At 50.4% G+C, this 21,209-nt stretch overlaps 1 protein-coding gene across 2 annotated transcripts in view; it reads left to right on the top strand.

The window, feature by feature from the left end:
* The window catches only part of ERI3 (ERI1 exoribonuclease family member 3), a 97,618-nt gene that overhangs the window by 53,867 nt on the left and 22,542 nt on the right, over positions 1 to 21,209 (top strand). For both annotated transcript variants that reach the window (XM_042873231.1, XM_042873232.1), the window contains exon 7: positions 17,657 to 17,756. In XM_042873231.1, the coding sequence (XP_042729165.1) occupies positions 17,657 to 17,756 (100 nt within the window). The remainder of the gene's footprint in view (positions 1 to 17,656; positions 17,757 to 21,209) is intronic.

Raw genomic sequence — 21,209 nt, 5'->3', positions numbered from 1 at the left:
TTTAGTGGTACCTTCAGCAGATCCCTGATCTTTCCTGCCTAGCTGTGCCTTGCACAGCATCCCTTTGAATTCCCTCCACTTATTTTTCCCATCAGATGTTCCTTGAAGTGGCCTTCACAGCTCCCAGCGTCCTCCAACGTCACTGCCTGTGCGCCGTCTGCCCGCAGCGCCGCCGAGGAACTGGGGATGCTGATAGCAATCATTGATTAAGAGGGTAATCGTCCTGAAAATTCAGATTGATCAGAAGGCAGAAATGATAACTTGTGTAACTGTGTTTAAAACCACATCCTGTCAATAGGGGAGTCGCGAGCAGAAAGCAGGGAGAATGGGATGTTGGGGTGGGAGGGAGCCATTCTTCCTCAGGGTCCGCATCAGGATGTTTCCTGTCACTGACTCTGGGCTATTGGAGATTCAATCACTTTTATCTTCCCTTCTCTCTCAATCCAAATGCCTTTTCGTATTAGAAAATTAGAATCAGCTCTGCTCATGCAAGATTTATTAGCTCTGCTGAGCAATACCACAGAAGAGTAAATGATGTCGCATTTCAGGGGCTTTTTACACATTATGACCAAACTTGCAACTTCTTAAGAATTCTTCCATTGAGCCACTGCGGGGTGTGAAAGGGTTGGGGAGCCAAAATTCTCTCCGGAAACAGGTCTGCACCAGTCTGGGTGTCTCTTCTTTCTTATTTGAATGGTTGGATTTTATTGCTAATACGGAGCTTTTCTTTGGGTTCAGTTTCTGTGCTTATTGCTCAGGAAATCAAACTGTAAGAATTGAGCCTGTTTATCACATGTTCCCTTGGCAGAAAGAGTTTTCACTGCTAAAATGCATCTTTGGAACTCTGCTTCTAGCTGCCCCTCATTTACATCTGAAAAAGACAAATCCTGATTCCTTCTGGCACCTTCTCCCTTGTATTTCACACTGGGTGTAAATGCTTTTGTATGTGGTTGCTGACCTTTTATCTTACACAACATGTTTTGTGTAGTGACAACATGGATGGGTTAGAAGGCGGCTGTGAGACTGAACAAAAACAAGGTCTCATCTCTCCTGGCCATAGGCTTCAGCCCCAGTGCTTCTTTAGGTCTTTCCGTTCTGAAATTGCTTTGCAGGCATTAGATCCACGCAGCATCTCATGGACTAGCTGCACAGAAGGGTGACTCAGCTGCCATTCAACTGCTGGAGCAGTGCAGAGATGCTGAAATCAGGCTGCAGGTGGGAATCATTTGTGGCTTCATCTGCTGTTATGGTGCTGTGGAGCCTGGTGCCTGTAGCTGGGCTTCTGTCAGTCTTATCTCTTGGGGCCAGCTCAATGTGGCCGAGCTGCTGGGATGGTGCAGATGGGGTTGGGGTGGCCTCATGGTAAAGACCCTTTTTCATGGGTTCCAGATACCTACCCAGCGGCATGCACCGCGCTGTGGGCTGCAAGTGCTCATCCTCTTCTTGGCAGCTTTAGAGACTCTATTAACAAGCAGTGCTAATTACCTTTAAAACAACACCGTACTTGGAACTGTCCAACTGCCAGCCTAACTTGGCACAAAGTTAGACCATTAATCTCGGCAAAAGGCATTTGTGAAGAGGAGCTTGGAGCTGCTGGCAGCTAGGTTTGCTCGTGGAGTGTCGGTGCTTGGGAGGCGGATACACTTGACAAGCAGAAGGACTTGACTTTTTCCCCTTCCGTGTACAAGCGCTATGTATTATTCAAGGTCTTCTTAAGTCAATGCTGGGTTATTAATCGGTCGCTTCTCTGCATGTTAAATTTCCCTACTAATTTGGAGGCTCTGGGAGAGGGATGCAGCTCGGAGCTCACACAAGGCTGTCCCTCTGTGAGCCTCTGCAAACCCATGTGTGTGCGCGTGTGCTGGGGCTGCTGCAGCCCTGCCGCCTTGGGGTCAGAGGACAGGCTCCAGCTATTGACTTAACGCTTCCATTTCTGGGTATTCTGTGGTGGCCCGCAGGGAAGGGCGGGGGTGCAAAGGCAGTGCAGCCACTCTGGGGCTCCTCTCCCCCCACCTGGCCAAGGCTCTGCCCCAGCCTCCAGCCTCTGCCAGCTCTGGCAAGGCGCACGGCACCTGCGCGTTCCAGGAATCACGTCAGCTGTCATTACTTACATTACCTTGATTGGGAACAGTCACTTATGTCACCGTCCATCATCATGCCTCTCCCAGGAGATGCTGAGGAGGGAGGAGAGGAGCGGGAATTATAAAGCGCTTCCGCAGTGCTCTGCCAATCCCACTGAGTATCTGTCAGCAGGCAGCTCGGGGGGAAGGAGGGGTGTGATGGTTCCCCCCTTTGTACCCCACAGGGCCCAGCTTTTGCAGAAACAGAACTGCCCCAGGGAGAAGGGCAGGGCTTAAGGCTGCAGTGGCTTCCTGGACGTACATTAGATGGGAGTTCAGCTGGTATCCTGCGTGAGCAGAGCCAGCGAGCTCTGACCTGCCATCCATCCTGTCATTTTAAAGAACTCTCACTGTATGGATGGGATGGTTTATACGAGCCAGGGGCATCACTGCTGCTGCTCCTAGCTGAGTTTGAAGAGCTCTCATGGACTCCAGCTTTCAGTGTAGGCTTTGTTGTGCTGGATGGCCTTGGTACATACAGCTCACCAAGCAAAGAAAGGATTTCAGAAGAGAATCATTCTGGGGAAAAAAGCAGGTGCATTTCCATGGTAGTGGGATGGCTAGTGAAGTGAGTAAATATGTGCTATAAACATGTTCAGAGCATCTCCCCGTGAAGAACCCAGCACAACCTTTTTGAGTAAATAGAAAGAAAGCCTGGGTTCAGTTCATATGTCTGTTTTCTTTTCTTTTCTTCTGGTCAACTGTGGCTGTAGATAAGAGTTTTCTATTTGAAGTTCAGAAGGGAAGGGAAATCCATTGTTAGAAGAGGAGACTTTCTTTTTGCTTGATATCTATCTCCAGCGACACAGCAGAGAGGGAAAAGATTTGCTCTGATAAAGGTAGCTTTAAAAAAAAAGCCACACTGAGTGTTGCTTTTTTCTGTACTTCAAAGCTGGAGTAATATGGAGCAGTTTAAAAGAAAAGGGGGAAAAAAAAAAAAAAAAACCAACAACCCAGCCCAGCCTCTGCACAGGGGCTGTGAATACAGAGCCACAATAGAGCAGCATCCTGGTCTGGAGTTGTTCCTCTGTGCTCAGTGTGGTGGCATGGGCTGCACTTGGTACTGTGAGGGAAGCATAGCTGGCACCAATGAGAGTGGGCTGTGCTGCTTGGGGGGATAGAAGTTAGCTTTCTGTGTTATGGATCTGCAAGCTGAGCTTGCCCCAGGGTTCAGCTGACTCCTGTCAAAGAGGGCAGTGCTAGGAGGGCATCTGCTGCCACCACCCTGTTCCTTGCACCCAGGCAACAGTGTTCCATGTGCAGTAGGGCTGCTCCCTTGCTATCATCCTCTTTGCCTCCAGCTCGATGGACGCACTCTGGGTAAATAAATAGCATCAAGTGCCACATCTGCTGGACTTGCTGTTGTGGCTTTCTCTTCATCCCCATCCTAAGCCCGGGTCAGGGGCCTCACTCCTGAATATTCCAGGAGGTGATGGGCCACCATCCCTGGAGTATTTAAGAGCTGTGGAAATGTGGCACTGAGTGACATGGCCATCGAACATGGTGAGGATCAGTTGACAGCTGGACGAAGTGATCTTAATGGTCTTTTCCAACCTTAATGATTCTGCAGATGTGAGGGTCCTGTGACAGTGCCAGCATCTTGGGCTTGCTGAGTACCCCCCAGCGTCCTCCACGAAGCCTTTGCAAGGAGGTAGTAGATGCATACTGGTGCTTGAATCTGGAGAAGGAGCAGGAAAGGAACCAACAAACTCAGTGCTGGCCTGAGCCCAGGCTGGAAGCAAAAAGATCTCCAGCAAACCTGGGCTGGTCAGAGTTACTAACGAGCCTTTTCTTTGAGCAATGTTTTACATTCTTTAAAGATTGCAGGGAGCTCTTGGGGAGAATCTGCTAAAGTAAATGGCAGAGTCAAGTGTGCCAGCTTCTTTCTTTCCCCTTTCTTATTCCTTTTTTTTTTTTTTCCCTCTCCTCTTTCTTGGTTCTCTTTATTATGTGGAGTTGCTCTGGCTCTTTCTCTCACTTCTGTTTCTCCTTTTGTTCTCTCTTTGTCTATTTATCACACTGTGAAGGTTGAAAGAGATGTTATTAATCTGGGAGAATGAAGGCAGGATTAGTGGTATGAATCGGATTTTGAGAGCTGTAATGATAGAAAGACTCGCTCTGCTGGCGGGCTGCGTGAGTTTGATAAATGGGGAGCACTCCAAACTGACTCGCGCCTTCCTCCGCACTGCTCGCTTTGCCCGCTGGGGCGTGCCATGCTCTCAGATCTGCCAGCCATCCCACACCGCTCCTACCTGAACCAGAGCAAAAAGCCAAGGGTAAATCAGAGACAAATATCTCCCATTGCACTTAAAGAGATCATTTCTTTCAACATCTTTTTCAAACAGAGTCCTGTCAAGTTCTTGGACAGCCTCATTGGTGTGTAGGTAGGATCCTTCTTCATAGCGCAGCTCTGAAGCGCAGCCCTGTGTTACTGCATCCTACCAGGGCTTTGCAGGAAGCAGCACGAAGAGCTCCCAGCCTGCAAGGCACAAAGAACCAGGGCAGTATCCAGAGAAATGAACAGGACCCATCAACTCCAGCCAGGAAGATCCATCACCACAGTCACCCTCACCCACTGGCGCCCATTCCTCACTTAGGTCCATATGACACCCTACAAAGCCTTCAAAGCTGGGGACACACCCAGCAAGTAGAGAAGTATAACACTGTAGTGTGATGGAAAACACAGTGACAACAGTAGAGTAGCAGAGTAGCAGAGTCCCAGGCTCCAGCAAACAAGTGTAAGCCCAAGTACAGCAACCACAGACACAAAAACAAGGGAAAAAGGCTGCATACCTCTAAAAGGCCCCAGGTAAGCAGGGATCTCTAACAAGCCACCCCTGCCTCTCCCCTGCCAGCCCTTAAATGAGGGCCGGGAAGGGGTGGAGCCAGGATCCACCCCTTCCAGTCACTCAAGTGCATTGCTTACACCTGAGCTGCCCTGGGTTGGCCCTGCCTTCCCAGCAGGTGCTCTATCACTGGTTCAGGCTGTGTCTTAGTGTTTCCACTACAAGGGGACATTGTACTTTTAAGCTGGTTGATGAATGCAATGTTCACAGCTCTGGTCCTGTCCCTGTTGCAGTGGTGTCGACAAGCATTCATACGTGGAAGCCGTGCCCTGCCCTGGGATCGTCCTGGTGGTCCTCAGCCTGTGTGTGGCTTCTGCCATACCCATTTGGATTAGCTGCTAGCTTTGCAGCTGGGTGGGCTCTTGTGGTCCAGCACAGGAGCATTTTGCTGAAGTGAGATGTTGCATGACGTTAACATGCAAAGTGTTGAAAAAGGGCATATTGCTTGTGCCTGCAGGACCGGGGTATGGTCTTGCCCATACAGAGCCTGCCCAGAAGTGGGAGCGGGGCCGCAGGCAGCCCAGATTTGTCCGTGTTCCTTTAACTGCCAGGTAATGGACTCCCCCATGCTCAGGCTGAGTTCTCCTCCTGCATTTGCGGTAATGGTAATGATTGTCAAGGTAGAGCTAATGAGACGTGCACATCTTTAAAGGATCGTGGCTTCTGAGACAAAATTAAAAAAAAAAATGGAAGGAAGAGAGTGGGGGAAGGAGAGAAAGTCCAACTGCTCTGCTTCAGCCAGAGTTCTGCCTGTCTTGCACAGCCCTGGGGACAGAAGAGGTAGAAAGTGGGGTAGGAGAAAGATGTACATGGAAGAGGACATGAGGAAATCAGTCTGCACTTCCAGGCACGGCAGAAAGTGCTGTCTGAATGTTGAAGAGCTATAATCCCCCCATGCCCTTCCTGCAGTGGAAAGGAGGTGGTGGCTGGGGAGGTCAGACAGGATCTGAACCTTTGGGAAGGGCCAGTGGGGAGTCAGGGATATTGCATGTGGCACAGTGTGATCGCCAGCACTTCCATCCCCTCCCGCTTTCAGTATTTCAACTTCACAGGTTCAATTGGTTCAGAGAAGCCCAACTCAATGAGGAGAGAAAAGATCAGTCAAATATTTCTTAAATCCCGTCTTTAAGAGCTAAGTGCTTGGCTGGAGATTTAAGGCAGGTAATGAGGCTCTCTTCAGATCAGCTTGTGATGTGGAAACTCCAAGATTGACCGGGCTGCAACAGGAAGGGAGCTGAAGCACAGTGGGGATGGAGTGGCTCGGGATCCCTGTGCCCAGCACTCTGCCCGTGGTCATGCCATGCCCTGACATCATCTCCCTCACCATCCTGCTCTGCTCTGCTCCTCTTCCAGGCAAGAGCTGGGACTCTCCGAGCTTCCCTCTTTGTATCCAGATTTTTAGGCCTTCTGTTGTTAATTATTGAGATGTAATAATGTGATTAGTGCACTATTAAAAAAATCGCTGATATGATTACCATGGATTTAATATCACATGATATATCATTACATTGTTACATGGTGACAGATGTAATTGAAATACACTTATTGGAGCCTGGGGTCGTGTTTCATTCAATCACAGGAGCACCTCTGAGGGGTAGAACAGAAATGCCTTTAAAAAAAGCATCAGGAGAGGAAATCGTAATGAAAACAAAGAATTTTGCAGCCTGCTCAGATTTTAGGCAGCTTCTGCCTTGGCTTTTTCTCCATGGGAATTTGGAAAGGGTCAGGTTAGGACCATGGTGATGGAGCAGCTGGAGAAGGTAGGTCAGCCACGTTGACAGGGCAGTTGATAGAGCAGCCAAGGAGACAGGGAGGAGGACTTGTAGGAACCTGCACTCAGGTGTTGGGGAGGCCTTTTCTGATGTCACAGAGAACAGCAGATATCTGTACCGCATTGTCCTTGGCAGGAGCTGCAGTGGGCTCTGCTACAGGGATGACCTTGGCACAGAGATATTTGCCTTTTGGCTGGGACACGGTGTGGGCTGCCCCAACATCCTAGCAAAGGAAGCACCAAGACCCAGCACTGTGCTATGCTGCTGGTCCTGGAGATTCTCAGCTGGGAAATGAGCAGGAATTGAAGTCCCCTTCCCCAGTAATGGGCTCCAGTGACAGGACATTACCTTCAGAGAAGTTGGGGCGCTGGGGGCTTGGCTTGTGCCTAGCCCTGAAATGGTGCAACCTGCAAAATGGGGCTCAAGTAACAAGGTGCTGTGCTTCTCCTGACCCTCATCTAAAACAAAGAAGAAAGAATTTTCCAACTGAGAAGGAAATGGCAGCGTGGAGACATCTGGATGTTTGCATAATGGTGTGCAGGCAGCTGGCTTCATGCATTTGGCACTGCATTGCCCCTTGCATCTGTCCCAGGAGCTGGGCTACAAACCCTGTTGATGCTTCAGGGGCGCTCCTGCTTCAGATAGGCATCCAGTTCTGCCCCACTGGAAATGGTCAGTGTTCCTGTTGTGAGCCTTTGCTTTGCCAGGAGCTGTGGAAATTCATTTCCAGCTGGTGTGGGAGTGCTGTGGCTGGGAAGGCTCTGGCAAGCATCTTTCTTTCGAGGTTAAAAACATAATTTCAGTCTGACCTCTGAGTTTCGGAGCTTTTGTTGGTTTTCTCCACCCCCAGATGGTTTTTGTGTGTGATTTTAAAATAGCCTTCTCCTCTTGGTTGCAGCTAGCTGATGCATCCGCTTCTCATTCGAGGATTGTTGTGTTTTATTAATGCTGTTATTATTCCATTACTGTCATTGTGCTCTTTTATAGCAAATAGCTTAATTTAGTTGAGATACACAGATGCTGAGAGTTTAAGTGAAATCTTCAGCACTTGGTATGCTGGGTACTGATATTCCCTAAGTACTTTGATATAAACCTTTCGCTTTAAAACAAATCAGCTGCCAGGGGCGTGCTGGGTAGCAGGGATCTGGGAGGAGGGGTGGATGAATGTCTGTTGATCCCATGCAGAGAACCCTGGCCATAAGAGTTGAACTCGGTGTTCCTTATGGGTCCCTTCCAACATGGGATATTCTGATTCTGTGGTTCTGTTCTCAGGAACAAAACTGAGGGTTTCACCACCCAGGGAGGCTGTGTTGGGGTTCTTGCCCGACAGATGTTGCAGCACAGAGGAAATGACACTAGCAACATTGCCATTTGGGGGCTCACTTTTTATTTTGGCAAGGGTGGCAGAACATGCTGCACTGCCTGCAGCTGAAGCTGTTTGACTGCTGGGAGAGGAGAGGGGCTGAGGGCCAGCACTGGTGCCCAGATGACGTAAGAGACAAGTGACTTGGGTGCTTAAGCCTCTCTGGAGGTGCAGTCCAATCTCTTGACTACCTCAGATATTTTTGAGATTTCACCTCTTAGTGCTGACAGATGTTGCTCTGAAATGGGTGCTTCTTTCTTGGTGCCTCTGGGCGTTCATTAGTGGTAGTGATAACTGTTCATGATTGCCTCCTATACCTTAAAAATTAAGGAGGAAAAGCCAAAGCCCCATTGCAGCCCTCTTATTTGTGCACTTAACTCTTACTGCCTTGGCAAAACAGAATGATGTGGGTGCAAGGAATGAATATGAGCAGGGAAAAACTAGAAAGGAGCAAAGTAAAATGAAGCAAATGAGTGCCCCAGAGGTTAAGATGGCAGCAGTGGCTCAAGGGGAAGTGTTCTTGTCACCTGGCCGTGGCCAGGAGGGTGCTGTGTGCCTGCAGAGTGAGACAGCTCCAGTTCTGGGAGTGCTCCCCCTTCTCATGATCCTCAGTGGCAGGGATTTGGCTTGCCATTTGGGTTAGGTGAGGCGACCGGTTCCTTGTGGAGTGGGGACAGATCCCCTGCTGACCCCTGCTGCCGGTCCCCAGTGTGCACTCATAATAGCTTTGGCTCCATGCGAAGTTGTCAGGATCATTTTATCTCCCTGCTTTGAGGCAGCTTTGTGGCTTTATCTGGCTTTCGAGACGACCGGGAGAGCTAACAACATGCAGAGAGCATCCTCTGCGGAGGGGACCTGGAGCCCAGTTTTGCTAGAGGTCTGCTTTACCACTTATGAGAAACGAGTTAACCTCCCTTTGATCTCAGTTCACGGCTAACCCTTTAACAAAGTCCTGGATGTGCGAGGAAATCAATACTCAAGGCATTGAATTTAACACCAGCCATCAACTCAAGCGTAACACACACACTGGCTGGCTGCGATTACAAGCAGTGGGCTGGTTTGGAGCTCGTTTGCCAGCTCTCTGGGGTGCACAGGGCAGACTGGTGTGCTCGCATGGCTTGCTGGCACTCAGGAGGGGTGAGAGGGACCTGGCTGTGCCGCGTCCTCACATCGCCTCTGCCTCCTGCACCCCTTGTCCTGAAAAGAAAAAGATGTTGCAAGTTAGAAGTGGAACAGTAAAATTGTTGCTATTTGCTGTTCTGTCCAAAGCAGGGAGCATCATTTCTGCCTCCCACACTGCAGGGCCCCCGTCTGCCTGCTGCTTGCACCCATCAGTGCTCTTAGAGCCACCTCTGCTTTCACCTCCCCAGCTGTAACTCTGACCTGAGTCAACAGACACGGGAAGAGCTGCTGTGCAGATGATCCAGGGTGAGTTCTGCCTTTGATCAGACAGGTGTCATCCGCAGGCAGTGCCTTGTTAACTCACCTCAGTGCTCCCTCCCCACTGCCATGAGGCCTCCTGCGTGGGCAAGAGATGTGGCCACTGCCCTCCTAATCCTTACTGATCTTTTCCCTGGTGCCTTTTGCCTTGTAGTCTCCCCTCTTTCTGTTGCTGTTCTAGCTCTGTCTCCTTTGAGTGGCTTCATGTCCTGGGGGAGTGCTGAGAAACTTCATTCAGTCCTTGCAGCTCATAGGTCCCATAGTTCTGTTGAGTTGGTGCTGGGCCAAATGATACAATCATTTGACTTGGAAGGGACCCTCAAGAGCCATCTAGTCCAACGCCAATGAAGAGGGACACCTACATCAGGTGCTCAGCCTGACCTTGGCTGTCTCCAGGGACACCTCTCTAGGCAGCCTGTGCCAGTTCCTCACCACCAGTCTTATTATACAAAGCTTGTTCCTTATATCTAGTCTGAATCTACCCTCTTGTAGTTTAAACTCATTTCAAATGTGAAGACTGCTTTCTGTTTCTGCAAGTCTGCTGTCTGGGAAGAGGAGGTAAGGAGCTGCAGGGCACAGGTTTCCATGCCCCTCTGGTGAGAAGGACCTGCAGGATCAATCAATCTCCTGCTTCTTTCCCATCTGACAGGGCCTGAGTTGTAAGAACAAAATACTTGTCCTTGGACCTCCACAGTCCCAGACTTCCTTATTTCAAGGCCAGGAGGGATGGAGCCCTGGGCAGCCTGATCTGGTGGGTCACAGCCAGTCCACGGCAGGGGGTTTGGAACTGGCTGGGCTTTAAGGTCCCTTGCAACCCACACCATTCTGTGATTGTATGATTTCTGGCGTGTTTGTGCCCAGTAGCATGACCATCAATGGATATGGCCCTCCGAAAGCACCCAGAGCACTTGTGTGCATGTCTGCTGTGGACAAATGGCTTTGTTTTGCACTGGGAAAGCTGGAGTCAAAATGTCACATCAGTGCTCGCGCCAGAATAGATTGCTCCTTGCAGAGGGCAGCATTTCTGTCGCTGGGTTTTGCTTTGAGTTTCCCAAGCAGAACCATTCCCACACAGTGAAATGTTACAATATTTTGGCTTTTCCATCCTGATTTAGGATGAAGGGAAATGTCAGAGTGTTAGTTTGTCCCCCAGGCCGATTCCCAGCGCCTGCTCCCACCACATTTGATCCGGGCTGGCTCCCACCAGGTGTGTGGAAATGAGCTGCAGCCTCATGTTTCTGCAAAAGCTTCTCGGAGGAGATGGCAAAAGGGTCAGAGCGCCTCAGGAAATCTCCCTCAGGCGATGTGCTGTCACATCTCACAGCAGACAGACAGCATAACCTTTAGGGCATGGTGAGGGGCAGTGTTTTCAGCTCAGAGCTGGAGAGCTCATTTCTCTGACGCACCATTCCTGCATCCACCTGAAATACTTTTGTCATAACCCATTATGGCCTTAGTTGAAACAGAAAACAGCTGGGGAACCGGTCAACGTTTGTCAGACACAACCATGTGGAGCTTTAGGGCTGTGTGTGGGGCACGGCTGCCCCTGCAAACTGGAGCCTCTGAAGGCAGCACCGTGCTGTGGAGCAGCGCAGGGAGAGCGCTGGGTCCCCCCTCCCCTCCTCCCCAGCAGTACATAATGGCACTTTTTATTTAGCTATTATTTCCCAGTGGCAGATATCTCCTCGGCTGTCTGTTTAACTAACTATCTTTATCTCATCCTCCTTCTCTGTTTGATATAGTTATAGATAAGCAGATAGCTACCTTAGTAAATAACATGTTTTTAAGAGACCAGCGATATGGTTAACATAGTGCAGCAGCTGTTGATTTGTCTTTCACTGTTTGTTGGTTTTTTCTTGGTTTTTTTTTTTTTCTTAAGGAAATGCTTTAAATAAGGGATACTTCATCTATTAAAAAAAAATACACTTGTAGCAGCTGCTAAGCCCATCCATAAGCCTGCTTTACGTTGTATTTGTGATGGGACTGACAGTGCATGGAGGAGCCTGATTATACACAATTCCATTTTAGCAAGCCCTGCGATGTAATTTCACAGGGCGATCAGTGTTTGAATGTAATAGCAGCCTCTGCTAAGGTGTCAGAATATTAAAGGCGCTAATGGAAAAGCTCCCTGGTACACAAGGGGGACAGCATTACAGGAGACGTCGCAGATGGCTGGGCACTAAACTAATGGGGCAGGATCCAAGAAGGGAAAAAAAAAGCCTCGAGAAGGGAGAGCTCACGGGAGCACGGGCACCTGCTTCCCTCTCACACGGAAATTAAACAGTGAGCGAGGAAGAGACGAGCGTGCGTGTGTGTAAAAATAGAAATCGAGGGGGAAAAATTCCCCCTTCGAAAGGGATTGGGTGTTTTGACAGTGAACCTGGAGCCAGCTCTGCTTTGGCAGGGTGTGGGGTTCGATCATGGGGATGTGTGTTTGGGGGCTGGAGGAGGAGAATGAGGTGGTGAACAGTGGCTTCGTGCAACACGGCCAAACAGCAGCTCTTTGGTGGCTTGTGATCTGTGAAATCCATGGAGATGTGTGTGCAGAGTGCCCCACTCATCTCTGTGCTCACATCTGCAGGGAGATGTGTGTGCAGAGTGCCCCACTCATCTCTTTGCTCACATCTGCAGTGGCTGATGGTCTGATTTCAGGGTAGTGCCAGCCTGTGCCTGTGTCCCAGCCCCACTGCAGGCTTCTTCCCCGCCTCGGCTCCCATTTTCCCAGGAGCAGCCGAGGAGAATCTGACTGGTCCCTGCTCAGCCACCTGGAAGGGGATGTGACTGTGGGTGAAGACGTTGCTGGGTTTGGCTTCATGTCATATTCCTCACCTAGCCCACCTCCAGCATTGCTGCTCCCCGACTGTGTGCACAGTCCTATTTCCCAGCCCTGTAGTCACCCAGAGCCGTGGCTTTGTTTCTCCTGAACCCAAACCCAAGGCTTGGACCCAGGTCCCAGAGGCCTTAACCCAGCACGTCACCATCCGCAGAGCACACAGCAGCTGAGAACATTTTATCCGGGATAATCCTCAGCCTGGGAGCAAGGCAGAGACTTGTTCAAACACATGGGAACGTGAAGCCTAAACTGCTTGGCACTTTGACATGGTGGAGCCAGGCTTGCAGGCCTTGCACAAGCCCCAGCGCCTGCTAATCCTGCAGGGCTGCTGCTGTGGGTTGGATCCATCCTGCTCCTCCTGAAACTGAGTTAGAGCAGTGAATGTGCATGCTATTGCTGGGTTGTGGGCAGACAGACTGCTCGGGCACACCTCTGGATGGGAAGGCCCATGTGCCTCAGTTTCCCTTTGTGAAGCAGGAAAGCCTTACCTGCTTGTGCTGCAGGGTGTTTGGGCCCGTGGTGGCTCTCCCTGGACAGTGTCAGAGCCCAGCTGCAGGTTCCCCAGGCTATATGTCCAAGCAGTGCTGCAACATCAGCAGTACTACAGTTTCAGGGTGTGTGCACCGTGTGTGTGCGCTACGATGCTCTCGTGGACAGCAGTCTGATGGCATGGGCTGCTTGCTCCAGCAAGGAGAAAACACACAGGCTGCAGGCTGGGATCTGTGGGAAGCAGTCCCCATCGATACAGGGTGCTGGCTGGGGGTTACTGGTGAGTTCTGCAGCCCCTCTTGCTGCTGTATTGATGCAAATGCAACGCAGAGCCCCGTAAGTCAGCCAGGCGCACGCAGAGAAAGGCAGGGATGGATGGAGTCGGTGTCAGGGCAGCAATTGCTTATCATGCCTTATCTGGGAATATGAAACTGTATTGCATGACATCCAGAGGCAGGCTGAATAGATATGCCAATTCATCTCGAGCCCGGGCTTTGACAAGCTAGACTGCCCTTGTTGAAAGGCATCAGTCAAACAAGAGCTGCTGGCTGCTTTTCCCTTTCTTATACTTTCCCTCGCTCTCGCGCTCCGTCTCCCTCTCTCGCCACCTCCCCTCCCTCCTCCTTTTTTTCTAAGCTGTTTCCACACCAAATTGAAAAGCTTTGGAAATAATAATAATAAAAGCCCCCCAAACTAATACCGTTTTAAGTACCCCCCTCCCTCCCCAAATGGGATTGATAAAGAACCCCAGTGTATGAAGGCATGTTTAGATAACATTGAGAATATTATAGCGGGTGAGAGAAAGTAGGGGAAAAGCTTCTTGCCGCGTCTAAGCCGGGAAAAGCGACGGCACCCTGGCTAATACGAGTGTTTAATATTTGATGTGTTGGGATAAAGCAGGATCACCTTCGAATTGAATTGAGTGTCAGAATGAGAATCTATTACTGAAATTCTTGTGTGATTTGACAGCAAAGCAGACGATGTTATTCTTCACTAGTTACCGCAATCTTCTCTCCTACATCACTTAAATATTTTTTTCTTTGCTTGAGTAAACACACATTATCCTTTTTTTCCACCCCCCTTTCCTTTTTTTCTTTCCCTCTTTTATACTTTTTTTTTTAACGTTTTTTTTCCCCTTAAATCAAACCTGCCTTTCGCAGGGCCGATGGAGCAGATTGTTATTTCTTTATTTGTCCTATTAAATGGAATTCCTGATCGTTTAATCCCGCTTTTGTAAGTGATTTAAAAACACTTGAAAAGCTGTGAATGCAGCAGCCCTGCTGACTAAACTGCTTAACAGGGACACATTGCACCTGGGCTGGTGCGGCATGGGGGAAATTCCTTGCCTGCCGCGGCCAGGCTGCAGGGGATGCTGTGCTGCAGAGTGCTGGGGGACCAGCTTTCCTCCTCGCCCTCCTGCTCCTTACCTACTCCCATGTATGTGTTTTCAGCCCCAGCCAAGCTGTGTGGTTTGGCCTGGGTGGTGTTCATTTGCCCTTTCATCGCGCTGGTGAGTTTGCATGGCAAGGAATCCCAGCAAGATATTTCCTGCTCCCCTCCTTCCTGTAGCTTGCAAGCAATAATATGGGATGGCCAGGGACCCGCTGCCCCAAAGGCACTCTCAGCCCCAAAGCCGTAGGACGGAGTGGCACCAAGAACACTTTAAGCTCTGTTTCAAATCCCACTTAGCTGCAGGCTCGACCTCCTTTTTCCTTCCAACACACAAAGTAATATAAAACCCTGACATCTCATCATGGAAGCAGCAGAATGAGGTGGGTTCGAGGGAAATGCTTATGTTGGGCATGTGGTTGACATGACGAGGGGAAGAAGATGCTTTTGCTGTCGCAGAGTCATTTTCTCTGTTGCAAGGATGTCAGGGGTCAGCCTCAATCCGCGGGCTGCTGTGCATAGGGGTCCTTCTCCCTCCACTTCCCATCCCCATCCTTCAGTATCTCCTCAGCCCACCCCGTGTCTTTGCTCCTGGGAGGATTATTCTGAAAGGAAGTACTTTCTCCCTGCGTGGTACATATGAATATTAAAATTACAGTTAGCGTGTTAAACGTTTAGAGACACCAGAAGGGTCATGGCATCGACATGGCAGAAAGGACAGGGAACATGGCACTGCCAGCCCCTGTACGGTGTCTGCTGAATGCTGCTGAGTGCTTCCTGTGAATAAATGATGGGGCATCATTGAGCCCACTTGGATCCATACATCAGCTTGGCATGTTCCAGTGCACGGAGCACACAGCATCTCCATGCCCCAGCCTGCTGTACCCCGAGTGCTGTCCCATAGCACCTCCCTGCTTTGCTTCCCCCCGTCTTGAGCATCCTGCAGTTATGCACGGTGTGAGTTACCCAAGGACTTATTCCCAGTCCTGTTAACGGGATGTGGATTATCTGTGGTGCTGGTTGCATGCGTGGAAATAGATGTCTAATGTCGGGCTGCTCTTAGCTCCCATTTATCAAGGAGGATCTGCTTACCTTTGCTTTGAGATCCCTGCGCCAGGGAGTGACCCAGGGCAGTATTTGTGAAGTGCTGCGTATGCCTATGGGATTGTATAAGTAAATAAATATAATTAATAATCATCTGACTTCAGAGGAGCATTGGCTGGGAGGTAAATGCGGCCTTCACAGAATTACAAGCAGAATCAGGAAAAAAGGGAGAGAATGGAATGGAATGGAAATAACTGAGTTCAGAGTGCTTGAAAATGATTCTGCAGGCATGTTGTTTTGGTGTTTGGTAGCAGATCAGAGGGGCTGAGTTCGTATTTGAATCAGAATTCTGACCCAAAATATTTTACGAGAGCTTTTGGAAAAGGTACCCACATTTTTTGTATAGTTCAAATGGAGATGAAAACAAAATCCTGCGGGGTGCTGCTCTCACCTCATAGGGCTCTGCTTGGTCCCTCCCGTGAGGGAGGAACAGATGGGTGTGATTTCCTGGCAAAAAGGGCAAAAAGCCACTGGTGCTGGCATTGGGACCTTGTGTCGGGTGCTCACTTTAACAGTCAGAAGAAGAACTTTCCTATTTAAAGATTAAACGTTGTCTTTAAATATTAAACAGCAAAGCTCTTCGTTCTTGATTGTGTGGCTGCTGCCGGCAGGCGGCTCAGAATTGCCAATTTTAATTAAAAAACTTTATTTTCGAATACAATCCACCACTGGCAGAGCTCCTTCCTGGCCAGGCTGGCTGCACTTCCCCCGGCCCGGCTGCTTTCTGCCTGCCCATGAGGTGACAGCAGTCACTGCACCGAGTGTGAGCGGCCTCAGCCGGACCGATCAATGCCCCTGGCACTTCCTTCCAAAACCCCAGGAAAAACAATTAAAACCCAATCGATCCTGCAGACAGCTTTGAATATGCATAAGTGCACACTTGACCTTCAGTGGTCAGGCCAACTTCTAGCCGGGCTGCTTAGCTAGTTTGCTCAGGTAGCGCGGCTGTACCAAATGACCTTGATTAACAAAGCAAAAGTGCTATGCAAAAGAGGTGCTGATCTGGGAGATCTAAGGTGTGGGCTTCTTGTTCTGTTCGCAGCAATAAACCCCAATTTTAAGCAGGAGGGAGGTGAGAAGGATGTGGGGCGCTTGGCCGATGGGTGTTAAGGCAGCCTTACCCTGTGCATGGCTGTGGCTTTGCTGAGATGATGTTGGAACGGTTCTCCTCACCAGGAGCCTGATGCTTTGCATTCACCCGCTGCAGCCCAGGAGAGGGAGCCAGGAGCCCCAGGCAGAGCTGCTGTGTTCGACACCCTGACCCCCAGAACTGGGTATGGGGCACAGCATCCCGACCAACACACGGCCACCAGCAATCCCAGCAATGAAGTTATCAGAGCGTGTTTGTTGAACGTGTTGTGTACACACAAAGTGTAATTTCAGTGAATTATGCATAGACTTAATTAGGAGTTTTAATTGCTAATCATCTCCCAACAGGATTAGCAATGCTGTCTATTAATTATCCGTGGAGCCCTCTGTTTTGCTAAGGCAGGAGCAACAAGGCAGCGTAAACCGTTACGGAGGCCAGCAGTGAATTCCCAACCCCAAAGCCATGGCTCCCATGGGGCAGCCATGCAGCAGGGAGCAGAGCAGGGGCACTGGGGGCAGCCCCAAAAGCAGGCTTTACTTTTGGAGCCCTGCTGCTCCTCCATGCAGTGACTGTATGCAGTGATGATCCCCGCTGCGGGAGGGAGATAGGCGCTGCGGGATTGACCTGATCTCATCTGGGGACAATGGCCTTCACGGCAGCAGAGATAGCACTGTGTGAGTTGTGCTAAGCCCACGTGCTGTTCTTAAGGCTCACAATGCAATTGTGAGCTTAATTCCTCAAGATGAAGGAGATAGGGAGCTCTCAGGCTGTAATTATGGCCGCATGCATGGTGCGGGGCTGGCCTGCTCTCCCACTGCTATTGTCCAGTGGGGCTGTGCCACTCGGGCAGTGGGTGCTGCTGCAAGAAGCTGTGGGGCACGAGCAGATTCTGGCTGGGTTACGGGCTCTATGGGGCCCAGCGGGGTTTCTTCTAGAGGTGAAGAGCCCAAAGGCTGCAGGAGTCCCAAAACACCCAGCCATGGAGCTGGGGGCTGCCTCAGGACCCCCACAGTGACACTCCTGTGCTAGCCTCAGTGTCAGGCCCTGGGCATCTCTGAAGTGGGACAGGCCTGCACCACCTCCTGGAAAGTTTCTTTAGGGGCAGTGTCTGGATCTGTGTTGAATATTGGGGACACAAACACACGTGTGCCCTCCAGAATGTATCTCATGTGCCCCATGCAACCTGTGACCTTCTGCTTCTCTCCTGCAGGCGTACAGCTTTGCCATGGGGAGTTGGCCAAAGAACGGACTCTTAGACATGAACAAAGGACTGAACCTACAGCACATAGGGAGGCCTCACAGCGGGATAGGTAAGTGACCCAGTGCTGTGTTCTGCCCGTCTCCATGGCTCCAAGAGCTGCTCAAAGCCAGGTGCTGAAGGCCAGCCAGAGGGCTGCATGGCCTCTGGCTGGCAGAAGGGAAGAAGATGCATCAGGTTGTGCCTGCAACACGATTGGAAAGGGGGAATGCATCCTGGCTCTTAGTCCCCCTGGGGAGTTGCTCCAGGGGTGCTGCAGCTGAGAGGGGATGAGTGCTGGGCTGGGAGCTCTCCCTGCTCTGGGGTGCTCTGAGGACTACAATTGTCTTTGGGGGCAGGGGCAGTGCAGGCTGTGGGATATGTGGGCAGCAGGGATCTGGCCCAGGTTCACCAGGCTGTGCCTCAGAGGGCTGCATCACACTTGCCTGCCTTGTGTCTGCCTTCCCTCTGCCTCCCAGCCCTTCATCCAGTGTGACTTGAGAGAAGTAAAGTTTGCAAGAAGGTAAGATTTACTTGGAAAAGTCACCTGCTACCTGGGCCTTGAGGAGGCTGTTTAATATTGTTTCAAGACTCTAACCATTAAACTCTCCAATCAATCCAAGTTAAGGAGATGAATTATTTAAAGCTCACCAGCTTTTAATTAGCAAGCTCCTTTTGAACTATGGATCTGGTTGCATTATTGACGGAGGTAGCATTAAAATTTGCTTCCTTGCCTGGGAGCAGAGTTGCCTTGCTGGTGTGCCACACTGGCGGTGATGGGGAGCAGGCTGGGACTGCAGGAGCTGTGTTCTGCCTTCTTTTGGGGCTTGAATCTTTCCTAGAGACTCTCTGGGGGATGCTGAGTTGTTTTATGCCTCATCTTTTGTTTTATTTATGGTGAGAGTGCTCTGTTGCTGTCATCTCCTACTCTGACAAAGCATCCCTAGTTATGGAGTATCATCTGTCTGCCCTTGGTTTCTGCCCGTGTTTATCTCAGTGCTGTCTTGCTCAGGTATGTCTCTGATTGAGTTGAAAGGTGCTGCTCACCTGCCTCTCCACTCCAGTCCTTTAGGAAGGCTTTGCTGCCTTGTCCTGGAGCAGGCATGTGTCCTGCAGAATTTCCTGCCCTGGGCTGCCCCTCCCTTCCTGGAACAGCCCAATCCATGCCCACTTTCCAGGGCTGCTATCTCAAGAAAAGAGTTAGGAACAGCTCAGCACATCTGCTTGCCTTTTACTTTACATAGCAGCAAGCCTGGACCTAGCTGTGGCTTTGGAAATGCTCCTGTGTTGTCTGGAGTCTCATTATTCCTTTGTAGGGTCCTGGGGTACAGCAGGGTTGAGAAAGTTGGGGGGCAGACTGGGGTCCCAGGGCTGCCCTAGGTGGGGGTCAACACTTGCTCTGATGGTTGCTGGTGTGCAGAAGTCTGCAAACCAGGGAGGGCTGAGAACTGAACAAAGACATGCATAATTTCCCCTTCTGGTTCCAGTATGGGAACTTCAGGGCTGGATCCTATATGGGAGCCGCACCTTGTGCAGCTGCCGCGCACGGGCAGGGAGCTCATGGTGAAGCCTGGTGGAAATCCAGGGCCACATCCCTTGGGAAATATGGCTGGGGCTTCCCTGATGGCTGGAGGGAGCTCTGTGCAGTTTAGGGCAGCAGATCCCTGCAGTGGCAGTGGTGCAGCCTTGCTCTCACATTGACGTCTCTCTATGGAGTTGCAGAGACTGATATAAATCAGAATGATTAAAATCACAGGTTTTAATTGAGATTTAAATCAGCCAGCAGGGCACCTGCTTTCAGTAATTGATTTTCTTCTATATTCACACTGTTTTTAACTGTTTCCCTAAAGAAAGGTCATGTTTTACTGACCAGCACCTATCAGACTCAGTTCAACTCTCCCAGGGATTAAACCTGGTTATTCTTTCTTACATTTAATGCAGTATATTTTCTACATTTATTTTAATCAATAATGTAACATAGTAAGCCTTTACTCTTAGTTTTTAGATTGTCATTACGTTAGAAAAGTGGTGCATTACTGTTAGTTATTCAAGAAGTGAGGATTAAAAGATTGCTCATGATTTCAGCCATAGTGCTTTTCGATGAAAATCAGAATGCTCTGTTGGAGTAACCATAAGTGGTTTAAATGTTTGTTGGTGACATTCTTCTTTTTCTACAAGCCTTTGTTGATTCTTGGCTCTGAGCGAGCCAGCTATTGAACTGAAAACACACTCAGAAAAGGGAGAAGTTTCCAAATATGCAGAAGAAGTCGCTGCTGTGCAAGTTGATTTCTCGTTTGCCCGCTCTGCTTTAACCTGTGGTGGATTGGCTGCCTGCAAAGCACGGTGAAAGTTCAGAATTCAGCCTGCAGATTCTTTCCATTTCAAATCTCAGGACCCGTGGGCTCAGGACGATGTCAGCATGGTCCTGGGGCCGCAGCACTGCTCTGTGCCATGGGGCCGTGCCAGCCTGGGGGAGCAGCCCCACAGCCCGGGGGTCAGCAGCCCTACCGTGCGCAGCCCTGCAGGCACCCGCGCTTCCCCAACCCCGACTTTCTCTTTTCATTTACTGATTGGAAATCTCGGAAGGTTAGGGCGTGATATTGTTCCTGATCCAGAGCATTAATTAGGCCTCGGATAGAAGAAGAGGAATTGCGTGTTTTTAACAGTGAGGTTAATGGGATGCTCGCAGAGTAGACAGTTTTAATGAGCTTCAACTCGACGTGCAGTGAGTTTACTCTTTGTGTTAAAAGGGTCACACTGCAGTAGTTTGATGTGGATTGTCTCCTGGCCCCCAGTGTCATAGGTGAGCATCTGTCAGAGTCCAGTCAGAGCGCATTTACTTAGTGACACGATTCTAATTAACTGCCGCCGGCTGCCAGCGCCCGCGGTGCCCCTGCCCTGCCCGCGTCCTGCTAAGTGCGGGGCGGGCACACGGATGGTGCCTGGAGCTGTCAGCACCCACTCTCCTCCTGCAGCTTCATTTCAGCCTGCTTTCCTTTCGCCTTTTCCTTTCTTCTCGGGATGCTCCAAGACCCTGTGCTTCTCTCTGGCACGTGAACCAAGGGGACGAGGGCAACGTTTTGTGACACTCCCCTCTGCTTTTAGCCACCTCTCACCCCAACCTCAGTGTGGCGCTGGGGACAGAGCAGGCAGATCCTGTCCTTTGGCTCTCAGCAGAGGCAGTGCTCTGCCAGTGCAGTACCGTGGGCACAGCATCGTCCTCGTGCCAGGGGAACCGATGGCGAGAGCTGAGCAGAGAACTGGGAGCTGCCCTGGGGCCGCTGCCATGAACAGAACGGGGCTCCCTCTGCCAGGCAGCCGGAGGCAAAAGAGAAAAGACTCAGAGTTAAATAATTAAAAGAGACTTAAGGAAAAGTAAACAGAAATGTCATCAAATGAGGGGTGTCATTCTGAATTAGTGCTGGTAAAGGTCAGGCAGCTCCAAACAGGTGCCGCGGTGAGGCACTGCGCCCGGCTGGCAGAGCGTGCTGCAGGGAGCGCAGCGGGACAGGGATGGGGACAGTGG

The sequence above is a fragment of the Lagopus leucura genome, unplaced genomic scaffold (genome assembly GCF_019238085.1).
Source record: "Lagopus leucura isolate 7727_CA_CO unplaced genomic scaffold, USGS_WTPT01 Super-Scaffold_100009, whole genome shotgun sequence".
Taxonomy (NCBI): Eukaryota; Metazoa; Chordata; class Aves; order Galliformes; family Phasianidae; genus Lagopus; species Lagopus leucura.
The sequence above is the reverse complement of the archived record's forward strand: the minus strand, read 5'-3'. Positions and strand labels throughout refer to the sequence as shown.